The 18,147-nt window shown below is 54.5% G+C and overlaps 1 protein-coding gene across 10 annotated transcripts in view; it reads right to left on the bottom strand.

The window, feature by feature from the left end:
- The window catches only part of PAX2 (paired box 2), a gene marked incomplete at both ends in the record, with an annotated part of 77,917 nt that extends 70,416 nt beyond the window's left edge, over positions 1 to 7,501 (bottom strand). For 3 of the 10 annotated variants that reach the window (XM_081268392.1, XM_081268393.1, XM_081268395.1), the window contains 3 exons: positions 2,855 to 3,052; positions 3,798 to 3,966; positions 7,444 to 7,501. In XM_081268392.1, the coding sequence (XP_081124518.1) occupies positions 2,855 to 3,052; positions 3,798 to 3,966; positions 7,444 to 7,486 (410 nt within the window). The remainder of the gene's footprint in view (positions 1 to 2,854; positions 3,053 to 3,797; positions 3,967 to 7,443) is intronic. The other 7 variants (XM_081268386.1, XM_081268391.1, XM_081268389.1 and 4 more) reach the window with 3 other exon arrangements.
- Positions 7,502 to 18,147: the final 10,646 nt, after the last annotated feature.

Here is an 18,147-nt window from a genome sequence, read left to right as displayed (position 1 = left end):
TTGCTGATGGAGAATGGAGATTGGACACTAAGCCTTTATCGCAACAGGATCAGAGAATGCCAAAACCATTTTTAAACACAAAAAGCAATTTAATTTATAGCCATAACAGCATATTTCAAGTGCGGCGACAGCATCTGTTTTGGGGAGGAGAAGGTGAAAAACCTTTGGCTCAGGTGGGTGAGCATGTGTGAACTTCTTTTCTTGCCAATGCTGGCTCCTGCCACCCTTACTCAAAACTGTTTTAAAGGACCTAACACAAGTGGACAACTCTACAACAATAAATCTCTGAACTTAAAACTCCCCATTTTCCAATGCACTAGTCTCTGCACAGAGGAAAATCTCTATGTTCTTCCTACAGAGACTGAGAATTCTCAGAATTGAGAAAGAGCTAAGTTAAAAAAAAAAAAGCACCAGTAGAAACATCCTATCATTATCAAGTGTTAGGGTGAAGCACATCTCAAAAAAAAACTGTCTCCTTAAGAGCAGAGCACATACCAGAAGGATGCTAAGGATGGGGTACCCAGATGTATCCCAGCAGCTCCCAGAATTCTTTCCAAAATATGAACTGTGGGAGAATTCTGCCCAAAGCAAAATCAAGAACAACCTGACTGCTTCTTGTTGACAAAAGAAGCCATGAAGCCTAATTTTATACCCAGGGCTTGCCACCGTGCTACCAGTGGCTTCCCCATTCCTTCCTCATTTTCCCTCTCCATCTCCAGCAAAACCTAGCTATTTCTCTGCACCCAAGGAAGCCTCTATGCCCTTCTGGTGATAGGGCCCTTTGCTGGGTAGTTTCTGAGGCTGTCAGAGATGTCATGTGAGGCCATGCATCTCACAGATGGCTCGCTTGTCTACTTTTTCCCCCACTTCTGGTGAGTGTATCTCAAGGTCTCCGGAGCTTGATTCTCAGGTCACCTGTTGCCTACACTCTATGGCTTTTGAGGATGAAACATCCCACACTTGTGCATAAGCCAGCTTCCAAAAACATCTTTTGTGTTAGATAGGGCTGCCACCACAACTGCTTTGTTGTTCCACTCCTCCATGCCACACAAGGAAATGAATCACCTTAATTATACACATCTTGGGTTCTTCCAAATGCTCGAAAATCTCATCATTGACAACCAGCATTTCTCTGAAATATTACCCAGATGTCACCACCTAGTCCAGTAACGCAGGTCCTCTACTGGGTCACTCTTGGCTCCAGCTGCTCTCCTCCTAAGACCTCAGTTCCAACTCACTGTCAGGGCCAGTAGCCAGCTGAGACAGTCTCCGATGGCTCAGAAAAAAAATGCTTTGTCCCCTTTCTTTCCCTAACCAGCACTCTTGCCTCAGCCCTCAGTTTCCTTAGCCTCCTCCTGACTTTCAAATGCAAAGGACTTATTCCTCTCCCAAACCACTCAGCCTTTTTCTCCAGCTTCTTTGGAAGGTATCTGAATGTCAAACCATCATATTTTCAATACCTGGCTGAGCCAGACCCAGGGAGCTGGAGGGTTTCGGAGGGTGTATAATTAGCTGATCAGTATTATGTTACCCTGTTCATAACTGAATAACCATTTTAATACAGATGGCACACACTGGGATAATTTCTGGGGTTGCCTTGCAGTACGTTACAGCACGAGTGTGGCAGAGGGGATCTTCTTTAGCCAAGGTACATTCTACCAGCTAATTCTACCTGCTGTTTTCAGGATGATTTGGGATAATTCCATATCATTTGCAAAATATTTTAATAAAAACCCTGTGATTGGTGATGCCAGTTTCAGAAAAAGGCACCATCTGAATTATTAGTCGTCTTGATAGTGAGCCTTTAAAAGAGTGCAAAGAATAATGGGGTGTGGAATTCTTAGCCCTCTTCTCTTTTGGGGAGAACCTTAAAATGGAGGTCCAAGGCTATCTGAAACTTACTTCTGACTGGTGAATGACTTGTGCAGGATCTCTATGTATAACTGTCAGGTTGTACAGTTGCACAACGGTGAAGCTGTTCTGGGGTTCCTAAGCCCAACTGCTGCTTGTGTGTTCTGCAGCCACCCAAGAAAGGCATGCTGACATACTGGCTGAGATATATATGCATGCAGCATGCTCATGTGTTCTCCCAGAGAACACACTGAAGGAGTTTGGGAATTAGAGTTCTAACTATCTTGCATATTAAGCTTACTCTGGCTTGTGTCATCAGTGCAAAGACTTCATCCTGGAGATATGTACCCTAGGTGGTTGGGGCATCTCCCAAGCTTCAGTCTCAAGGTCTGATTTCTCCCTCCCTGCATGGCATTCTACTCCTTGTCCAGATCCTCAATCCTGCCAATAACTGTCTGGTGGTTGGCATTTGCTCTGCAGACCTGGATGCCAGTACTTCTAGGCCGGAAATTTGTGCAGAGCTTGCTAGCAAAACCTGGGCTCTTGGGAGGCAAGCTTTGTGGGAGTTGGCTAAGAGGGCAGGGGAGCCAGGACTGGTGGCTGCCCCTGGGGAAGAGTGCATGCCTTTAGAAAGGGAAGTCTGTTTGAAGGCAATGAATAGACACTGGTCATTTTAAAGGCTTTGCTATGGGCTGTGATTGTCTCTAGATCCTGAGGCGCATAATCTTGGAGTCTTAATTACCACAAACACTTGGATTCATTTCCAGGACGCCGGCAGGAGAAGCCTGGCAGGGAATACCCAGCTCTGAACTGGAGACAACCCTGTCTGTTTGTCTATCTCTCTGTCTCCCAAGAATCCTCTCCCTACTCAAAGGACTTCAAGCTGGGAGCTGGAAGACAGGGTGGAGGCTGGACAGACAGCAGAGACCTGGTTCAGGGAGACACCCCAGAAGGCAAGAACTGGGAACTGGAGTCCCATCTGCAGACCAGGGAGCTTGCTCACCTGTTGATGGAAGAGACGCTGGGCACTGTGTCGTTGTCGCAGATGCCCTCAGCCAGGAGCCGGTCTCGGATCTCCCAGGCAAACATAGTCGGGTTCTGTCGCTTGTATTCAGCAATCTTGTCCACCACTTTGGGCGTTGCCACCTTGGGCTTGGAACCACCGATCACACCAGGCTTGATGCTGCCAGTCTCGTAGTACCTGCGCCGGGAAGGCCGGCGGGGTCAGCAAGAAGCAGGGTGGTAGCAGGGGCAGGGGGGCTGCAGGCTCTGAAGCCGCTGAGCCACTCTCCCACCTGAGGCAGCAGCTTGGAGGGAAATGGACCACTGTGGCTGAGTCGAGACTTCCAGAGGAAACTTGGCTAGTGTGAGAAATGCTGCAGAGGCAGAGGACTAAGGAATGCTCTCTCCTAGGAGACAGCCACACCAGGAACGGGGTGCATATTGGTCAGAATAAGCACCCGGGGGAGTGAAAGCCCAGCTTTTCTCTTGGGAAGAGCAAGCCAGGAGAGGCCTCAGGTAAAGCCAGGGCTGAGGCACCACCTCCAGCCCTTTCCTACTGAGCACAATGCCCTGTGGGAACCAGGACCCTCCTACCTCCCAAATGCTGTCTTTTCTCCTCTTGGGGACCCATTTTGCTCCCCACCCCATTCCTCCAACATCTTTCACATTAACTGGCTGGGAAAAGTGTCCCTCCCTTTCTGAAGCCACAAATGGAGCTGCCTCCCCTAGGAGGGTCCTGAAGCAGGGCAGGCACTGGGTTTGACCCTGCTTCACTCTTCCTCCTGGGGCTGTGCCACCACTTGATTTCCCTTTCCAAATGAAACAGCTCTTTAGATCCCTTCTAGCTGGGGGTCTCCCTCTCCTGCTTGGCATCCTCCACTTTTAACCAAGTCCTAGGGCCAGGGAAGGAGGAGGTCTTCTCCAGGGATAGCTCAGGCCCTCACCTGCCCAGGATTTTGCTGACACAGCCGTGGCTGACCCGCAGCTGCCGGGAGATGTCACAAGGCCGCACACCCTGGTGGGCCAGCTCCACGATGCGCTGCCTCACCACGTCGGGTAGGGGCCGGCCGTTCACAAACACCCCCCCGAGCTGGTTCACACCCCCGTGCCCTGCTGGGGAGAGACAAGAAAAAAACACAACACCCCACACACAGCAGGGACCAGCCATTAGTCAGGGTCCGCAGCCCCAGACTTGCGAAAGGAGCAGGTAGGTCTGTGGGGCATATTCCTGAACTCAAGGGGCGGGGGGACTGACCACAATGCGGAGGATTAGGGGTTGGAACTCCAGGGGCCCTAGAGACGAAAGCGCAGACGTTGCACAGAGGGCTGGGCAGAACGCGACTCCCAGACCAGGTCGACGCGAGGGAGAAAGTCAGGGAAGGAATGGAAAAGTCAGGAGAGAGAAAAGAGGGGAAGAAGGAGAAATACGGTAAAAGGGATTAATGCCAGTAGGGAACAAATACAGGACAATGAGGAGATGAAGTGCCTGGGAAGACGGAACTAGCTGGAGAGGGATCCCGCCTGTGCGGCATGCAAGGGGCAGATTCAGTGCACGCGAGGGCTTGGAAGCGGATGGGAGGTCCGGGTCCGCTTAACTCTGCTCAGCCGAACCCCAAGCATAGAGAGGGACACACACACACACACACACACACACACACACACACACACACACCTTTGCTCTCTACCTCTTCCTTTGTATTTATTTTTAATCGGGATTGCACTACCTCTTTCCCTGTGCTTTTTGTTTGGTTTGTTTTTGACCGGGAGTTTTTCTTCCCTTTATGTTTTCTATCTTTAGATATTTGGGAGAAAAATCGACCTTCTCATCTCCCTAGTGTCTAAAGTGGAACGAAAACCAGCTGAAGAGGGGAGAGTGGAAGAGACAGGGGTTGGGGATCTGATGCTGTCAAAGACAAGACGGTGGCCTGAGAGCTGCCTGAGAGCCGGGCGGTTCCCCGCTGCAGCCGAGAACACAGGCTGTTTGGGTTTGCCTGTCAGTCGCTAACTGCTTCGGGCTGGGTGCAAACCATTTCACCCAGGTCCCACAACACAGGCTGCCCTATCGGCTGAGGACTCACCCGGCACCCTTTACAGCCAGCCCAAGCCAGTACCAGTCCCTCTGACCTCTTAGATATGGGCAGCCACCCAGAGAGCCCAGGGAACCCAGCAACAAGAGCGTTTGCTCTTCTGGCCTAAAGGAGGATTCTGGGTTTCCAGTCCTACTAGCTGGGTTTCCAATATAAGAGGCAAGGTGGTCACCGGGTGCCAGACTTGAGGGTTCTGCCCCGGTGCCCCATTCTCCCTGGCCTACCGCAGACTAGAAATCCTGCACCCAGAGCGATCAACCTGCAGCGGCATTTAGCAAGCAATCCAAGCTCAGAGACTTGTAGCAGCTTAGGCCAGACTGGGCCAGCAACCTTCAAGCGAGTTCGGAAAAAGCGGGGGGGGGGGGGGGGCATCTCGTGCCCCCTTCGCTTTTTCTCCCGTCCCCTTCTGGGGAAACCAAAAGAAATCGGGTAAAATACCTGGGAAGAGGCCTCTGATTAGATGGCTCTTGGGAGGCCAGAACCTCTTATTTTGCCCCCATCCCTGTATCTCCCTATCTCTAGTCCCACTCCTCACCCCTCCCCTCCTTCCAAACCCCAACCATCAATAATTTAGGCCCCGGGAGAACTCGCGTTACCAGCATGAAAAGGCGGCAGCTGCGGGCAGATTAAAGATGAATAATTCAGCCTCCCCGGGCTCCGGGCCTGGCCCCTCAGTCCCAATTTAAAGGGTGGAGATGGGAAGGGGGCACGGCAGAAGTCCGGGCCGGTAGTCGACCGGAGGCCTGCCGGGCTGGCGCTGAGTCAGGCCTGGAATGCGCCACTGCCGGCGGTGCCGACCCGGACTGTAGCTGCTGGCCCGCGAGTCAGCCAGCCCGCCGGTTGCGCGGCGACTCTCTCCTTTCTTCCGACCACCTTCTGCTGTCCTTGCTCCCTTTTGGGTTTCAAAGTGGCTCTCAGTGCGCAGCCCAGGCGCAATCTTCCAGAGAAGAGAGCCAAAGCAGTGGCAGCCGGCTTCGAAACAGGCGGGCTGGGTGAAGACGGCGTGAGGACCTGATTCCACTCCCGAAAAGGAGCAAGGCTTTCCGGCCCGGCTTCCAGCGAAAAGCAACTGCCTGAAACCCTCGGCTTGGGTTTCCTGTACTCGGAAATTATTTAGGGGAATATATTTTATCCCAGGAGTAGTTTTTAAAGATCCTCCCCCCAAAGCTAAATGTATGCCCAGAGAAACACAGCTCTTTCTTCTTGGCTTTCTTGTCTTAAGCACAGAGGCAAGCCAGGTTTTAAAAAGTTTTCTCGTGAAAAGTTGCAAATTATCTTTAATTTACAGATGGGGAGGGGTTTTCTACTTAGAATCTTATTTATCTTTTTATTTTAAATATCTGCTTAAATATCTCATGGTTTTCCAAGCTAAAAACATAATATGAATTAGATAAATTTAAATTTCATTAAAACAATTCTTTTTCCTGTTTCTTTTCTCCTTTTCTCTTTTTTTCTGTATCATCCTTTCAATTTTCTGTCTTTGATTTCCTTTCTCTTGTTTTGACTTCTCTTTCATTTTCCCCCAGTTTTCGGGATTTGCCTTCCTTTTGTTCTTTCCCCCTCATTTTTCCTTCTTTGCTGACCCCCTACCCAGGACACTGACTGCAAGGTCCTTAACAGGGAGTGGGAGGCAGGCAAGAAGGCTTCAGAACTGAGCAGAGCTGCACTCTGCCCAGGGGCCAGCTTGGAAGGCTGCCCTGCTTGCTCTCTTCTTGACTTCGATTTCTCCTCTAACCCCTTTTTGTTTTAGAACATCTCCCAGGGCAGAGGTAGGGAAAGACAATGACCACGTCCTGCCAACCTTGGATTCTCAACTCAAAGGGAAAGGAATGGAAAGGAGATGGAAGGGAAATGGGAAAGAGAGAGGAAGAAAATATTTCAAACCAGCCCAGGAGAAGCTTTGACTAGGCTGGAAGGGCCAAAAGATGCTGAAAGCGGAGGGTCAGAAGGGGGCACCCCACCCCCACTCTCTTCTGACCAACTGTCCTAACACTCAGGTTGTCCAAGCTAGAAGTCTCCTCCCTGACACCCACAACTCCAAGTCTGAGAAAGGTAGAGATGAGGGAGGGAGGAGAAGACGACAAACTGAGAGAGGGTGAGAGAGTGAGAGAAAACAGAGAGGGAGAAAAACCACAACACCCTAAAAACTGCCTGTCAATTAGTCCTCCAGTCTAGGGCAAGAGGCTGACTAGGGAGCTGGAACCCCCGCCCAGGGCTGTGGGTCCCACGACCTAAGAAGGAGCAGGTGGAAGGAGCAAAGGCAGGTGATGAGTACCAGGGAAGGTAGGAAGGCAAGCAGAGGAATGAGCGTGGGTTACAGAAGGAAGAAGGGAGAGAAGCTAAAGGCGTTAGAAACACCAGGCAAAGGAAAAGAGGTAGAACGAAAAGAGAGAACGGGAAAAGCCAGCGTGGCCTCCGAGATGGGACCTGAGTGCAGGGGGCCGGGCTGCGCTGGGATTAGACAGGGTTGGAACCCGAGCAGAAGCCGGGCGCCGGTACTCACGGTGCATCGCGGAGAAGGGGTCTGCTTTGCAGTGCATATCCATGGGGAGGCAGAGGAGCGGGAGCAGCGCGGCCGCCGCCGCCGTGTCGCCTCGCAAACTCAACTTCAGGACTTGAGGAGAAAAGGGAGGGACGGTGAAGGAGGGAGGGTGAGCGGGCGCCCGGCAGCTGTGGGGCGCGCGGGGGCGGGGGCCGCTGCGGTGAGCTCCCCGCCGGGACTCCTCAGGGCCAGCGGGGGCTTGCAACCGCAGTGGTCGCAACTTCCCACCGTCGGGGCGCGGGACTGGACGATCAGCAGAGTGGCCCCGGGGAAATGGGCCGGGCCAGGGGGCACCGGGGGCGCATTGCTCGCGCAGCAGCTGTTGCCAGGTCTGAGGCCGGGCCGGGGAGGCGGTTAGCTCAGCTCCCCTGGAACCCGGTCATCCGCGAGGCGTTGGTCGGAGAGGGCGTGGGGCGGGGGGCGGCCCGAGGGCGCCGGGATGGGAGCTGGGCTGCTCCAAGTGCCGGCGAGTTGGCGAAGTTGGCAGAGAAGTAGCAATCCCCGGGATGTCCGAGCGGGCGCCCGCGGGAGAGGAGCGCGCGAGCGGGCCCCCGCCCCCGGAATAGGCAGGCGCACGCCGCGGCGGCCGAAGGGCCGGGAGGGAGGGAGGGAGGTAAGCGGCGCCGGCAGCGCTGGGGCTGGCCCCAGGTGGGTTGCGGCTTCGAGAAGACTCGGCCGGAGACTGGAGCCTCGGCTCCCGGTGTGTGTCTTTCTAAAAGCTGCAAAGCCCCCTCCAGACCCCCTCCCCCTCCCCGCGCCGGGAGATGGATGACTTGTCAGACAAAGGCAATAGATTCCACCACTCTGTGATTCGCCAGCGCCAGAGCCCCGAGCTTCGGCGAGGAGGGCCCCGCGCCTGTCACTCCGGTGCCGGCGAGGGGAGGGTAGGGGAGGGGGAAACGGGGGGGAGGGAGGGAACCGCGGGCGAAGGAAGAGGGAGGGAGGGGAGCGGGCCAGGGGGAGGAGGAATGGGAGCCCAGGATTAAAACTACACTGAGAAACGAAACTCGCCGATAAGGTAAACGTTAGATAAGGATAAAGAGCGGCCAGTCTAATGAATATTCAGGTAACCACAGAGGACGGCGGAGCGCGCCGCACTCAGAAGCCGGGCTTTCAGTCCCAATTCGCCCAGCCTTGCCATCCACCACCGGCCAATGCCCGCATAAGCCACGCGGCCCGGGTCGGTCCTTGTCCCTAGCACTAACCCCACTACCCTCAGCTCTGAGTTCCCTTCCGTTCCGTCCTGACTCTTCCTTCCTCTTTCTCTGGTCCTTCCCTTTCCTTTTCCCTCCTGAGGTACCTTGCCATTCCCGCACCATCACCATTCTCATTCTGGGGCAAAGTGCCCAGCAGTTTGTCCTCTCCTGTCCCACACGCAGTTTCGGACACTGCCTCCCGCATCCCCTCGCCCACCCGGGTCTGGGCAGTACAGAACACTTGCTTTAGAATCGAGCTGGAGACCTCCGGCCCGAACCCACCTGCCTTAGTGGGACCCAACGGATGATAGGAAAGCCCGGGGACCTGGCTCCTGGACCCTCGGTAACCGGGAGGAGATTGGGTAGAAACACTGCGGAGTGTCTGTTCGCTGGCGGGAGAGGATGCGGGAGACCAAAGCTCGCTCTCCTCGGCTGGGGAGAAGAGGCGACTGCTAACGCGGCGGAGCGCCGCCGGCTGCCAGCTCTGCGGATCCGAGCGAGCGCAGGAGGCGCAGCACGCCGGCCCTGGCCCCAGTTCTACAGGAGCCGCTGGCCCGGACTCCGCAGCCTTCGCCAGCACTCGCTCCCTTGCTCGCTGGGGTCCGCTCTCACGCACTAGGCAGGAGAAGCCCTTTGTCTCCTAACTGGTTAAGTACAGAATATCCGGGAGATCTTTATGAAATATTTTACCTCGTCTCATAAATCATCTTGGCACTTCAGCTGATGTTTTAACTCTCTCTCCCTCCTTCACTCCCTCCCCCCGCTTCCCTGGGTCTGCGAAAGGGCGGCTCCACGAAGCCCGCGCTGTGCCGCGCTCTCGCCGCCTGGACTTAAGGTTCCTCCGGCCGGTCTGCAGCCTCGGGCGCTTGGGGAAAGGGCCAAAGACTCGTGCCCCTGTCCCTTTGGCTGAAGCCTGGGCGGCAGATAGTATCCGGGTCCGCACCTGCCTGACTCAGCCCAACTTAGCCTGACTCCAGCTGGACATCTCGAATTCTGGTTTTCAGGACGCCCTTACTCCTCTGGTGGGTTTCAGGCCAAGCTCTGCCGCATGAGGTTCTGAGACTCTCACTCCTTAGAGGCCTGGGTCTGCTGGGATCCTGGTATTTTCCCTCCCTCCTGGATTGTTCTGAGACCAATTCGCTTAATCCATCTGCGGAGTAACTTCTAGGAGATAAAAAAAAAAATTCCTCTCCATCTGCTCCCCCCCAGCCCCTGCCCCCACTTCCCTTGGGCGGCGAAGCAGGTTCCCTTGGGCCGGAGGTTGAAGGCGCAGGGTCCAGCCCCGAAGGTCAGTCTCTTCTTCTCAAAGCCTGCAGATGGCGCTCCCGGGTTTCCTTTGGCCTCAGAACCCCATGAACACGCACTAACTCCGTGTAGATAGCGAAAAAGAAAAACAGCTAAACCAAACAGCTCCCAGACCAGGAGCAGAGACTCTCAGGTGGTATTAGCTGGTACAGGCTTGAGCTTTTTTCAGGGAGGTAGTTAACCCAGAATTGGAGGTGGGGAGGATTGAAGAAGGGTCCTTATTGAAAAGGGCTCAGAACTAAAGGAGCTCTTGCTCCAGGTCTCCATATATTGGTTATCACAGGAGTTAAGTCTTGAGAAGTCTGAACTATTGGAAGAACAAGACTATGGGTAGACTCCCCCTTTCCACACAGATTCAGATTTTTCTAGAACCCAATAGATACCTCAATGTTACATATACTATAAAGTGTGGGTGTAGATAACAAGCATTTTCATATACTGGGAGAGAGGAATTTTCATATTTTGTGAAAATCCACAAAGTGCGCTGGAAGTTGTACTCATGAGTCTGTCCTCTCAGGAAGGAAGACCCTTCCATGATAGTCCAAGTCCCAAATAGCCCCTGAAAGCCTTGGTATCTCCCCTGCTTCCTGGACACTCTTCTCAGCACTGCACTAGCCAGACACTCACCCTATTGCAGGACCAGTCCCTGGCCGCTTCATCCTTAGCTCCAGCCCATTTCTGGGCTAGAAAGGCAAAGAGCAATGATCCCTGGTGATTTAGAAGCCCTGTTAGCCAAGGCTCTGCTTTCTCCTAGGCCTCCAGGATGAAGGGTTGGCCTGCAGATTCCTCTCCAGTCACTGGCCTCTCCCTCTAACTCCCCCTTTCCTGTTCTTCTTTTTCTTCTTCTATAGAGGCTAGTAGAGGGGAAAAAAGGAAGAAAAGAAAAAAGGAAGAAGAGGAAAGGGGGAAAGAAAGAAAACAACCCAACCCCAAACACAACTTGGGCTCCGACCTGTCAGGGTTGGTTGCTTTTCCCGTCTGCCTCTAAATGAACCTTTTCTCTCTGGTGTTTTCAAAGCGGCCCTTCCACCCCCCCCAACCTAGGGGCATTTACACTTCAAACAAGGCGCCCGCCTCCCTGCGGAAATTTAAAGGCAAATAAACTTTTGGGGAGTTGCTCTGATACCCATCTCGGGATTTGCTTCATTAGCCGCCTCTGTGCATCTGATCTGCCCAATAAATCTTCCTTGTGGATCTCCGCTCCTTGAGCCTTCTCTGCTCCTTTTCCTGCCAGGCTTGCCTGACGCCTGGCGGCCCCCACTCTTGCCTCCTCCCTCTCAGCCAACCTAGGTCAGCCTGGTTCTGCGGCAGGGCCTCGCCTGCTCTGCTTGGGTGCAGGTGTCCCAGAGGCGCTGGTCCGGGACATGCATCCCACCTCTAGTGTACCTAAGCCAAGCGTGACTCACCCGCCCCAAGTTCTTAAACATGTTTCTGAGTAGACTGTGCCAGTGAAGTGAAGTGCCAGTGTAGACCCCTCGGCTGTTCCCGCTGGCACCGGCTCCGTTCGTGGACACTTCTCTTTTCGTTTACTGGTTTCCCATTCCCAGGCCCAAAGCTTTCTGCCTGGGCGAGAAAAGGCAGAGGCATCGGTTGCCTTCCTCTGCCGGCAGGGCGCTGACCCGGGGCCCTGGAGCCCGGCCTCAAGCAGTTCAGGATGGCTGCTGGGCCGCGGGGGGCTTGGCGGGGGCCTTGGGCTGCAGCGGGAGCAACCCAGCCGCGCCCCTCCCCCGTGGCTTGGCCTGCCTTCCTCCTCCCACCTCCCGGGGAGCAGCACCGGGAGCTAAGGCCCGGGCTCTGAGGGAGGGGATTAGAAATTCCGAAATTAAATGTATCTCCCCAGGATATGCTCCCCACAGCGCGGACCAAATTAAACGCATTAAAGTTCAGGGGGGGAAAAGCTGTTTAGAATCAAAGGGGAAAAAACTAGTCCGAAGGGAAGAGAAGCAGAACCCGAGGAGGGAAGAGACCAGGGTAGAGCAGAGCAGCTGCTCCGCAGCCGAGCTCCTTTCCTGGATTATTCCCAGTTTGGTAAGTCACCGCCACAACTACCAAAAAAAAAAAAAAAAAAAAAAAAAAAAGGAAAATAAAGAAAAGAAAAAGTTCTTCTGACAAACTCCGGTACTGGCACCTTCGGCCCACTTGCCCTTAGCATCCCGCCGCAGCCCGAGCTCATACCCTTGGCGGCCAGATCCCAGGCAGCCGCTGCAAGCACCCCGGCCCCCTCTCCAGCTCGGCCTGACCAGCTCCCGCCCGGCCCTTTCCCTCCTCCTCCCCATTCTCTCCCCGCCCCTCCCCCTGCCTAGCCCTCTGGTCACGTTGGAGGATGGTTTTTTTTTTTTTTTTTTTTTTTTTTGGAAGAGCTTCTGGTACAATATGGAGCACCATGGGCTGCAATTTCACACTCCACAGCACATTCCCCCTAAAGCTACTTTCTTCTTTTTTTTTTTTCATCTAAGACCCCCTAATTTCTGCTTCCTCGCTCTCTCCCTTGCTCCCTCCCTCCTGCTCTTACTCTTCTTTTCCCGCTTTTGTTCCCAATATTTGGGCACCCCGCGTGAAGCCCGGGGGGCCTGACTCCCGCCTGGCCCCGCCCGCCGGGACTGTTGGTCCTGTTGAGGCCGCGCGCACGTGCTGGGCTTTTATCCTCCCTAGCCCCTCCCCCTCTAACCCCGCTTCCCCTCACTAGAGGTCCCTGCGATCCGCCCGACCCTTCGCAGTCCCTTTGAGGGGCAACGACAATGCAAGCCACTTGGCCACCAAAGAGGCCTCTTAGCGGCACGGGTCAGCCAGGTGGCTGCGCCTGAGGGTCACTGGACAAGGAGGCTGAAAAATAGTGAATCCAAGAGAAATCTGGCCAGCAGGGAGGGTAGGAGAGGAGGGCTCACATCAAAGAACTAGATAGATTGTGTGTGTGTGTGTGTGTGTGTGTGTGTGTGTGTGTGTGTGATGTGTCAGAGTGATCCTAGTCCTCCTGGCTCAGACCTGACACTGCCTGTCCTCCCTCCCCAGACATGCATGGACCTCTGTACAGCTAAAGGGATCACTCATTCCACAGCCTACAGGAAGGACCAGCTGCCACTACAGGCATAGTCCCTTTTCTTCTTTATGCCTCAGTTGTTTCACCTGTAAAATGGGGATACTTGTCTACTCTATGGAGCTAACCAAAAGGCATTTTGAAAAACAAACATTTCTATAGTAGATTAAGGAACAGCTTTTTGAATCCTTGGCCTTCCACAAAAAGGAAAAGGAAGGATCTGAGAGGGGTGTTTTCCATTGAATTCCAATTCTGTAAAGCTTTCTGGGGATTCTTGCTGCAGACCTTTCCTGTGTTCTTCTCTTTTGGATCTTCCCTCTTTTCCTTTTGACTATACCCCATCCAGGTTTATCACTCTGCTCTATCCTTCTTGCCACTCCTTGGTTCCCACTTCCAACCCCCCTCCACCAGCAGCTGGAGGATCAGTTAAATTCCTCACACACACACACACACCCAACAGCCAGGTTAATTGCGGCCTGAGGCGAGGTCCCCTTCGGCCAGTCCTCCAAAACCTCTGGGTGGAGCTGGGCCATTGACGGAAATCCCGTTGGGTCTGGTTGCAAACAAAGAGAGTTGGTCCTCCCGGGACTTGAAGTCAACTTGCCAAACCCACAGCGGAGATGAGATGGTGGGGAGAGGCCTGACTGATGGGGGAGACATAACGGCTGGAGAGAGGAGGAGGAGAAAGAGGATGTGAAAGGGACAGGGACGCTAAGGGAACGGAGAAGGCACCTGTATCCGGAAGGAAGAGGCTGCTTTGGGCAAAGCCAAAGTCCCCACGAGCCAGGTCCCCTCCCCTCCCGGAGCTAGGGTGAGAAAGTCCGACCCAGACTGAGTGTTGGTGGAGAAGTAATGATTAACCCTCCTCTCAACCGGGCCGAGCCAGCGGCCTGACTCGGCCGCGGTCGGTCGAGGGATGTAGTGAGGGCGGATCCGAGGCGACCCTAGCGCTATCAGCCACTGCCACTGCAACGGTGGGGACTGCGGAGGGAGGGGACAGACAGCATCAAGAGGTAGCCAAAAGGGATCGGAGTGCAAGGCAAAGGGATCGCAACTGCGGGTGTCAGGAAACCAGGGAAAGCGAAATAGCCACAGAACGTACGCAGGGAAAGTAAAGGCCAAATGCGGGCCTGGGCGCGCGGCTGGGCAGCGCTGAGGAATAGTTGGAGAGGGGCGGGAGCACCCGGGCTGAGTTTCCCCGGAGTTGGGAGCAGACACCAAATCTACCGTCTCGGATCCATCGGCAGCGCGCGCTCCCTCCCTTCCTCCTCTCCCAGCTGCTGTGTGGATGCGAGGAGCAGGCGGTGCGCGTGCCAGAGCCGGGAGCGGGCAAGGCAGGGGGAGACCCGCCTGCGAGACAGGGAGGCCGGCCGAAGAGCAGGGCCGCCCAGGCGAGGACAGGCTGCAAGGTGGCTGGAGACAAAGGACCGGAGCGAAGGGGAGAGGGGACACCGAGTCAAGAGGGGCTGGCTGAAACAGGGAGAGGCCCAAGGAAAGGGGGTCTCTCAGGGGACCCGCCAAGGTTTGTATATTCCTGCCTTCTCTCACGTCCAGCCTAGAGCCAGGACGCCCTGGGGGTTCTTGGCTAGCCGTTTGTGGCCTGGGGTTGGGCTGGGGGTGTTGCTGCAGCTGTGGGGGCCGTGTAAGTGTGCATGCGTGTGTGAGCGCGAGTGGGTGTGTTCGCACGCGACGCTTTGGGCAGGCGAGGATAAGGATAAGGAGGGGAGGGCCTTCGCTGTAGGGTTAGACCCCTGCCCCAAGGCGACTGCAACTCTCTGCCCTCCACCCTCCGGCGGGCCAGAGATTCCCTGCACTTGAAACAAAAGGCCTGAACCGAATCATTCAGGAGACAGGGCAAGATCCTTTCTGGGAAAAAAAAAAAAAAGAAAGAAAGAAAAGAAAAGAAAAAAAGAAAAAGTGCCTTGATTTGAGATTTTAAGGGTTACCTGCATCCAGAATTATCGCTTAACTCTCTGTAACTGTTCCTAGAAAAGAAAAGGTGCGAAATAAATCTGGGATAGTAGGTCCAGGCCCTGTAGTTTGTCCTGCCACGTCTAGACCTGCGGTAGGGTCTAGACCCGCGGCTAACGAATATGTTGAAGAAACTGACTAGTGGAGGAATACCCTTGCAATTTCTAAATCAATTAAGGAGAATTTCTTAAGTGTCTACTTGGAGGCAGTGCATCTTTTGGTGAGGGGATGGAGTGAGTGTGTGTTTAAGTGTTGAGGGTGCATAAATAGTATGAGGGGGGTGGCCAAGGGTGTTTAGGCAAACAGCTGTGTTCCAGGCGGGGCTGAGCTGGGAGCCAGGCCCCGCATCCAGCACCTCCCCCTCCTCTCTCTGCCCTCAGCCCAGGCTGCTCGGAGGCCAAGGCCTCCTCAGCCTCTTCCAGCGGGGCCGCCAATCAATCCTGCAGGTCAACACAGCAATTAATAACGGGGTGAGGAGGCCTGGCAAAAGAGGGCGGGAGGCGTCAGGCTGTGTCTCCCCCAGGCTCTGAGGACCCGGCAGCGGGACCAGGGAGAGGGAGGGGTCTCCGAGGGTAGAAAGAAGCCTGGGAAGTCAGCGTGAGTCATAGAGTGGGTTCAGAACCCCAGGAGGGAGAGGCAGAGGAATAGCGACTGGGAGCCAGGGAACCAGAGAGCCACTGGGACAGATCAGCGGAGAAAAAGGGAGGACATAAATAAACGTCTTATTTTTATGGTTCTGGGGGTACAGACTACACTATCTGAAGACCACAATTGACCTAGTTACTGTATCTCTCCCCTTTCCCCTTCCTTCACCCTTTCCTGATGGTTTTCGCTGCTTAGAAACAGGCTCAGCGAGACCAAATAAAACCCGCATCCTTCGCAAACCCGGCTGCGGCGGTTGCGCCTGGGTGTCCGGCAGGCAGGTTGGTTAGTGCGTGTCTGTCACTGTCATTTTGAACTCATGGGGAGGGACCAAAAAGGGCACAGGGCCAGTCCAGGGGACAGGGCCCCCAGGGAGTGGTACCCCGGCCAGACGCGGCTTTGGTAAAGAACAGGGAAGGGGAGCGGGAGCAGTGAAGAGAGAAAGAAGGCAGCGAAGGGGCGAGGGCGAAAGACTCTGCGGCTAGGCTGGTGGGGGCGCCTGGACCAGAGGGAGATTTCCTCCTCTCCAACACCGCCCTGCCTCCGGCCAGGCTCCGCGGCTCCTCCCCGCCCTTGTCGAGCTGCGCCTGCCAGAAGTGGGAGCCCCGCTTGGGGAAAGGAGGGAAGGGAACCAGAGTCTGGTATGCCGGCTTGTCCTTCGGTCAGGAACCGATAGGCACAGGTTCCCCAGGTATGCAGAAAACGCCCTGGTCTCTTCTAAAGTATCCCTGACACTTGCACAAGGATGTCCCCCATGCTCTGCCTCCTTCTTCCTGAGAGCTGGGGAGGAGGACTCCACACAACTGCTGGAAGACTTGCTGAAACTGGGAACCCACTCCATGCACCTCAGGCCTGCCTAGAGGGAAAATAGAAACGTGGTAGTTCCAGGAGTCTAAGCAAACCGACAGAGAAAAGGGCATCAGAAGGCAAAATATATTCTGAGAGACAGAAGAAGAGAGAAGCCCTGGACAGGAAAGGAAGGAAGGGGGAGAGAGGTTCCCAGGAAGACCCAGCCATTAGGTCTGTCCTTGGGCTGCATATTTATACGGTCGAGGGGGTGCACAGATGGGCTCTCAATTGAATTCCATCTTCAACACCATCAGAGATTGATTTTGTACTCGCTTTTAATTTTTCCATAATTAATTAGATCATTACAACTGTTTGCTATTGATCTCCCTACTTAAACCTCTGGTGCAGAGGGTCTGCCCACAGCCCTAAAAACCCAGGAGGCCACAGTTTACACTTCTAAAGGCCCAGGTTCTTCCGGTCAGGGCAAGAACTGGGAGGAGAATGGGGACAGCCCAATCAAGAAGCTAGAGCAAGGGTGGTATGGGGCGGGTGGGGGGGGGGGACATGAGTTATCAGCTGAAAACAAAACAAAACAAAACGGGAACTTGAGCTGGGTGAGTGGGGAGGGGAGAAATGAGATTTGGGAAAAGTGAGGCGTGAGGCTTTGACCTCTATGGAAGTATTTGGAAAACTCTGGAAACCCAACCCAGCCCTCTTCCTTCCCACCAATCCCCAACTAAACTTGGGTTCTTGGCTTGCCACCCCTACACTACACCAGGACACCTAATGGGCAGTCAAAGCTGAGTTGGCAGGCCTGAGGGTGGAGGAGGGGGGAAAAATCAGCCTTCAGTCACCACTTGAGTAGACAGTTTCAGATTCTCCTTCCTATCTGGGTCCCCTGGGGTGCCATCTTTTCCCTCTGCCTCCCTTGAACCTCCTGATTTGGAGGGCAGAGTCTCCCCTCCCCCCCCACCCCATAGGAGCATCAACACTAGTGCTCATAATCATATACAAGACTCTTACAAGTGCACACAGGTATGTGCACTCAGTGTTTCCTACCCACTAGCATAGGCACAGAGGCCCACACTCACATCTCCCTTCCCACTAGAAATTAAGGCCTTCCCAACACTCTCAACTTGGAGGAAGTTAGGCAAAATATATATGCTCTGAGAAAAGTTGAAAGATCAAGTCTTAAATAACCAAGAGGAAGGAAAAACCAAGTACTCCAAAGACGTATGAGAAGTTGTAAGACTAACGTTTTTTGGGTGGAAAGTTTTCATTAGAAGATTTAGAGGACACCGGGAGGGAAGGACCTGGAAGTCCCAGGGGTGGGAAGAGTCCAAAGGGATTCTGTCCCCAGCCCTTACGGTACAGCTGGGTACCAAGCACAGGAAAGAAAAAAGAGTGGGATGCGTTCTTGGTTTGGCCGCCAGAAGCCCTCTGATGCTACCCGCACCCTTGCCGGAGACGCTGACCAGTCTCTCCTCGCTCTTACCTGCCCGACCCGCGTGCTGTTCCATACTCTGCTCCCGGCCGCCTGGGCCTGGCTTCCCGGCTTCTTTGCGGCGGGACAATGCGTCTCGCCTTGGCTGCCGCCGCCCGGAGATCTGGGATCAGCCACCCAAGACCGAGCGGCTCAGATAACCCAGGCTGCCCGCCGCCTCGGCGGTGCGCTTCGCTTGCGCCCGCGCTCACACAACCCGCGGCGCCGAGGCACAGCAGCCAGCA

Source organism: Spermophilus citellus (assembly GCF_964194105.1).
Source record: "Spermophilus citellus genome assembly, chromosome: 15".
Taxonomy (NCBI): domain Eukaryota; kingdom Metazoa; phylum Chordata; class Mammalia; order Rodentia; family Sciuridae; genus Spermophilus; species Spermophilus citellus.
The sequence above is the reverse complement of the archived record's forward strand: the minus strand, read 5'-3'. Positions and strand labels throughout refer to the sequence as shown.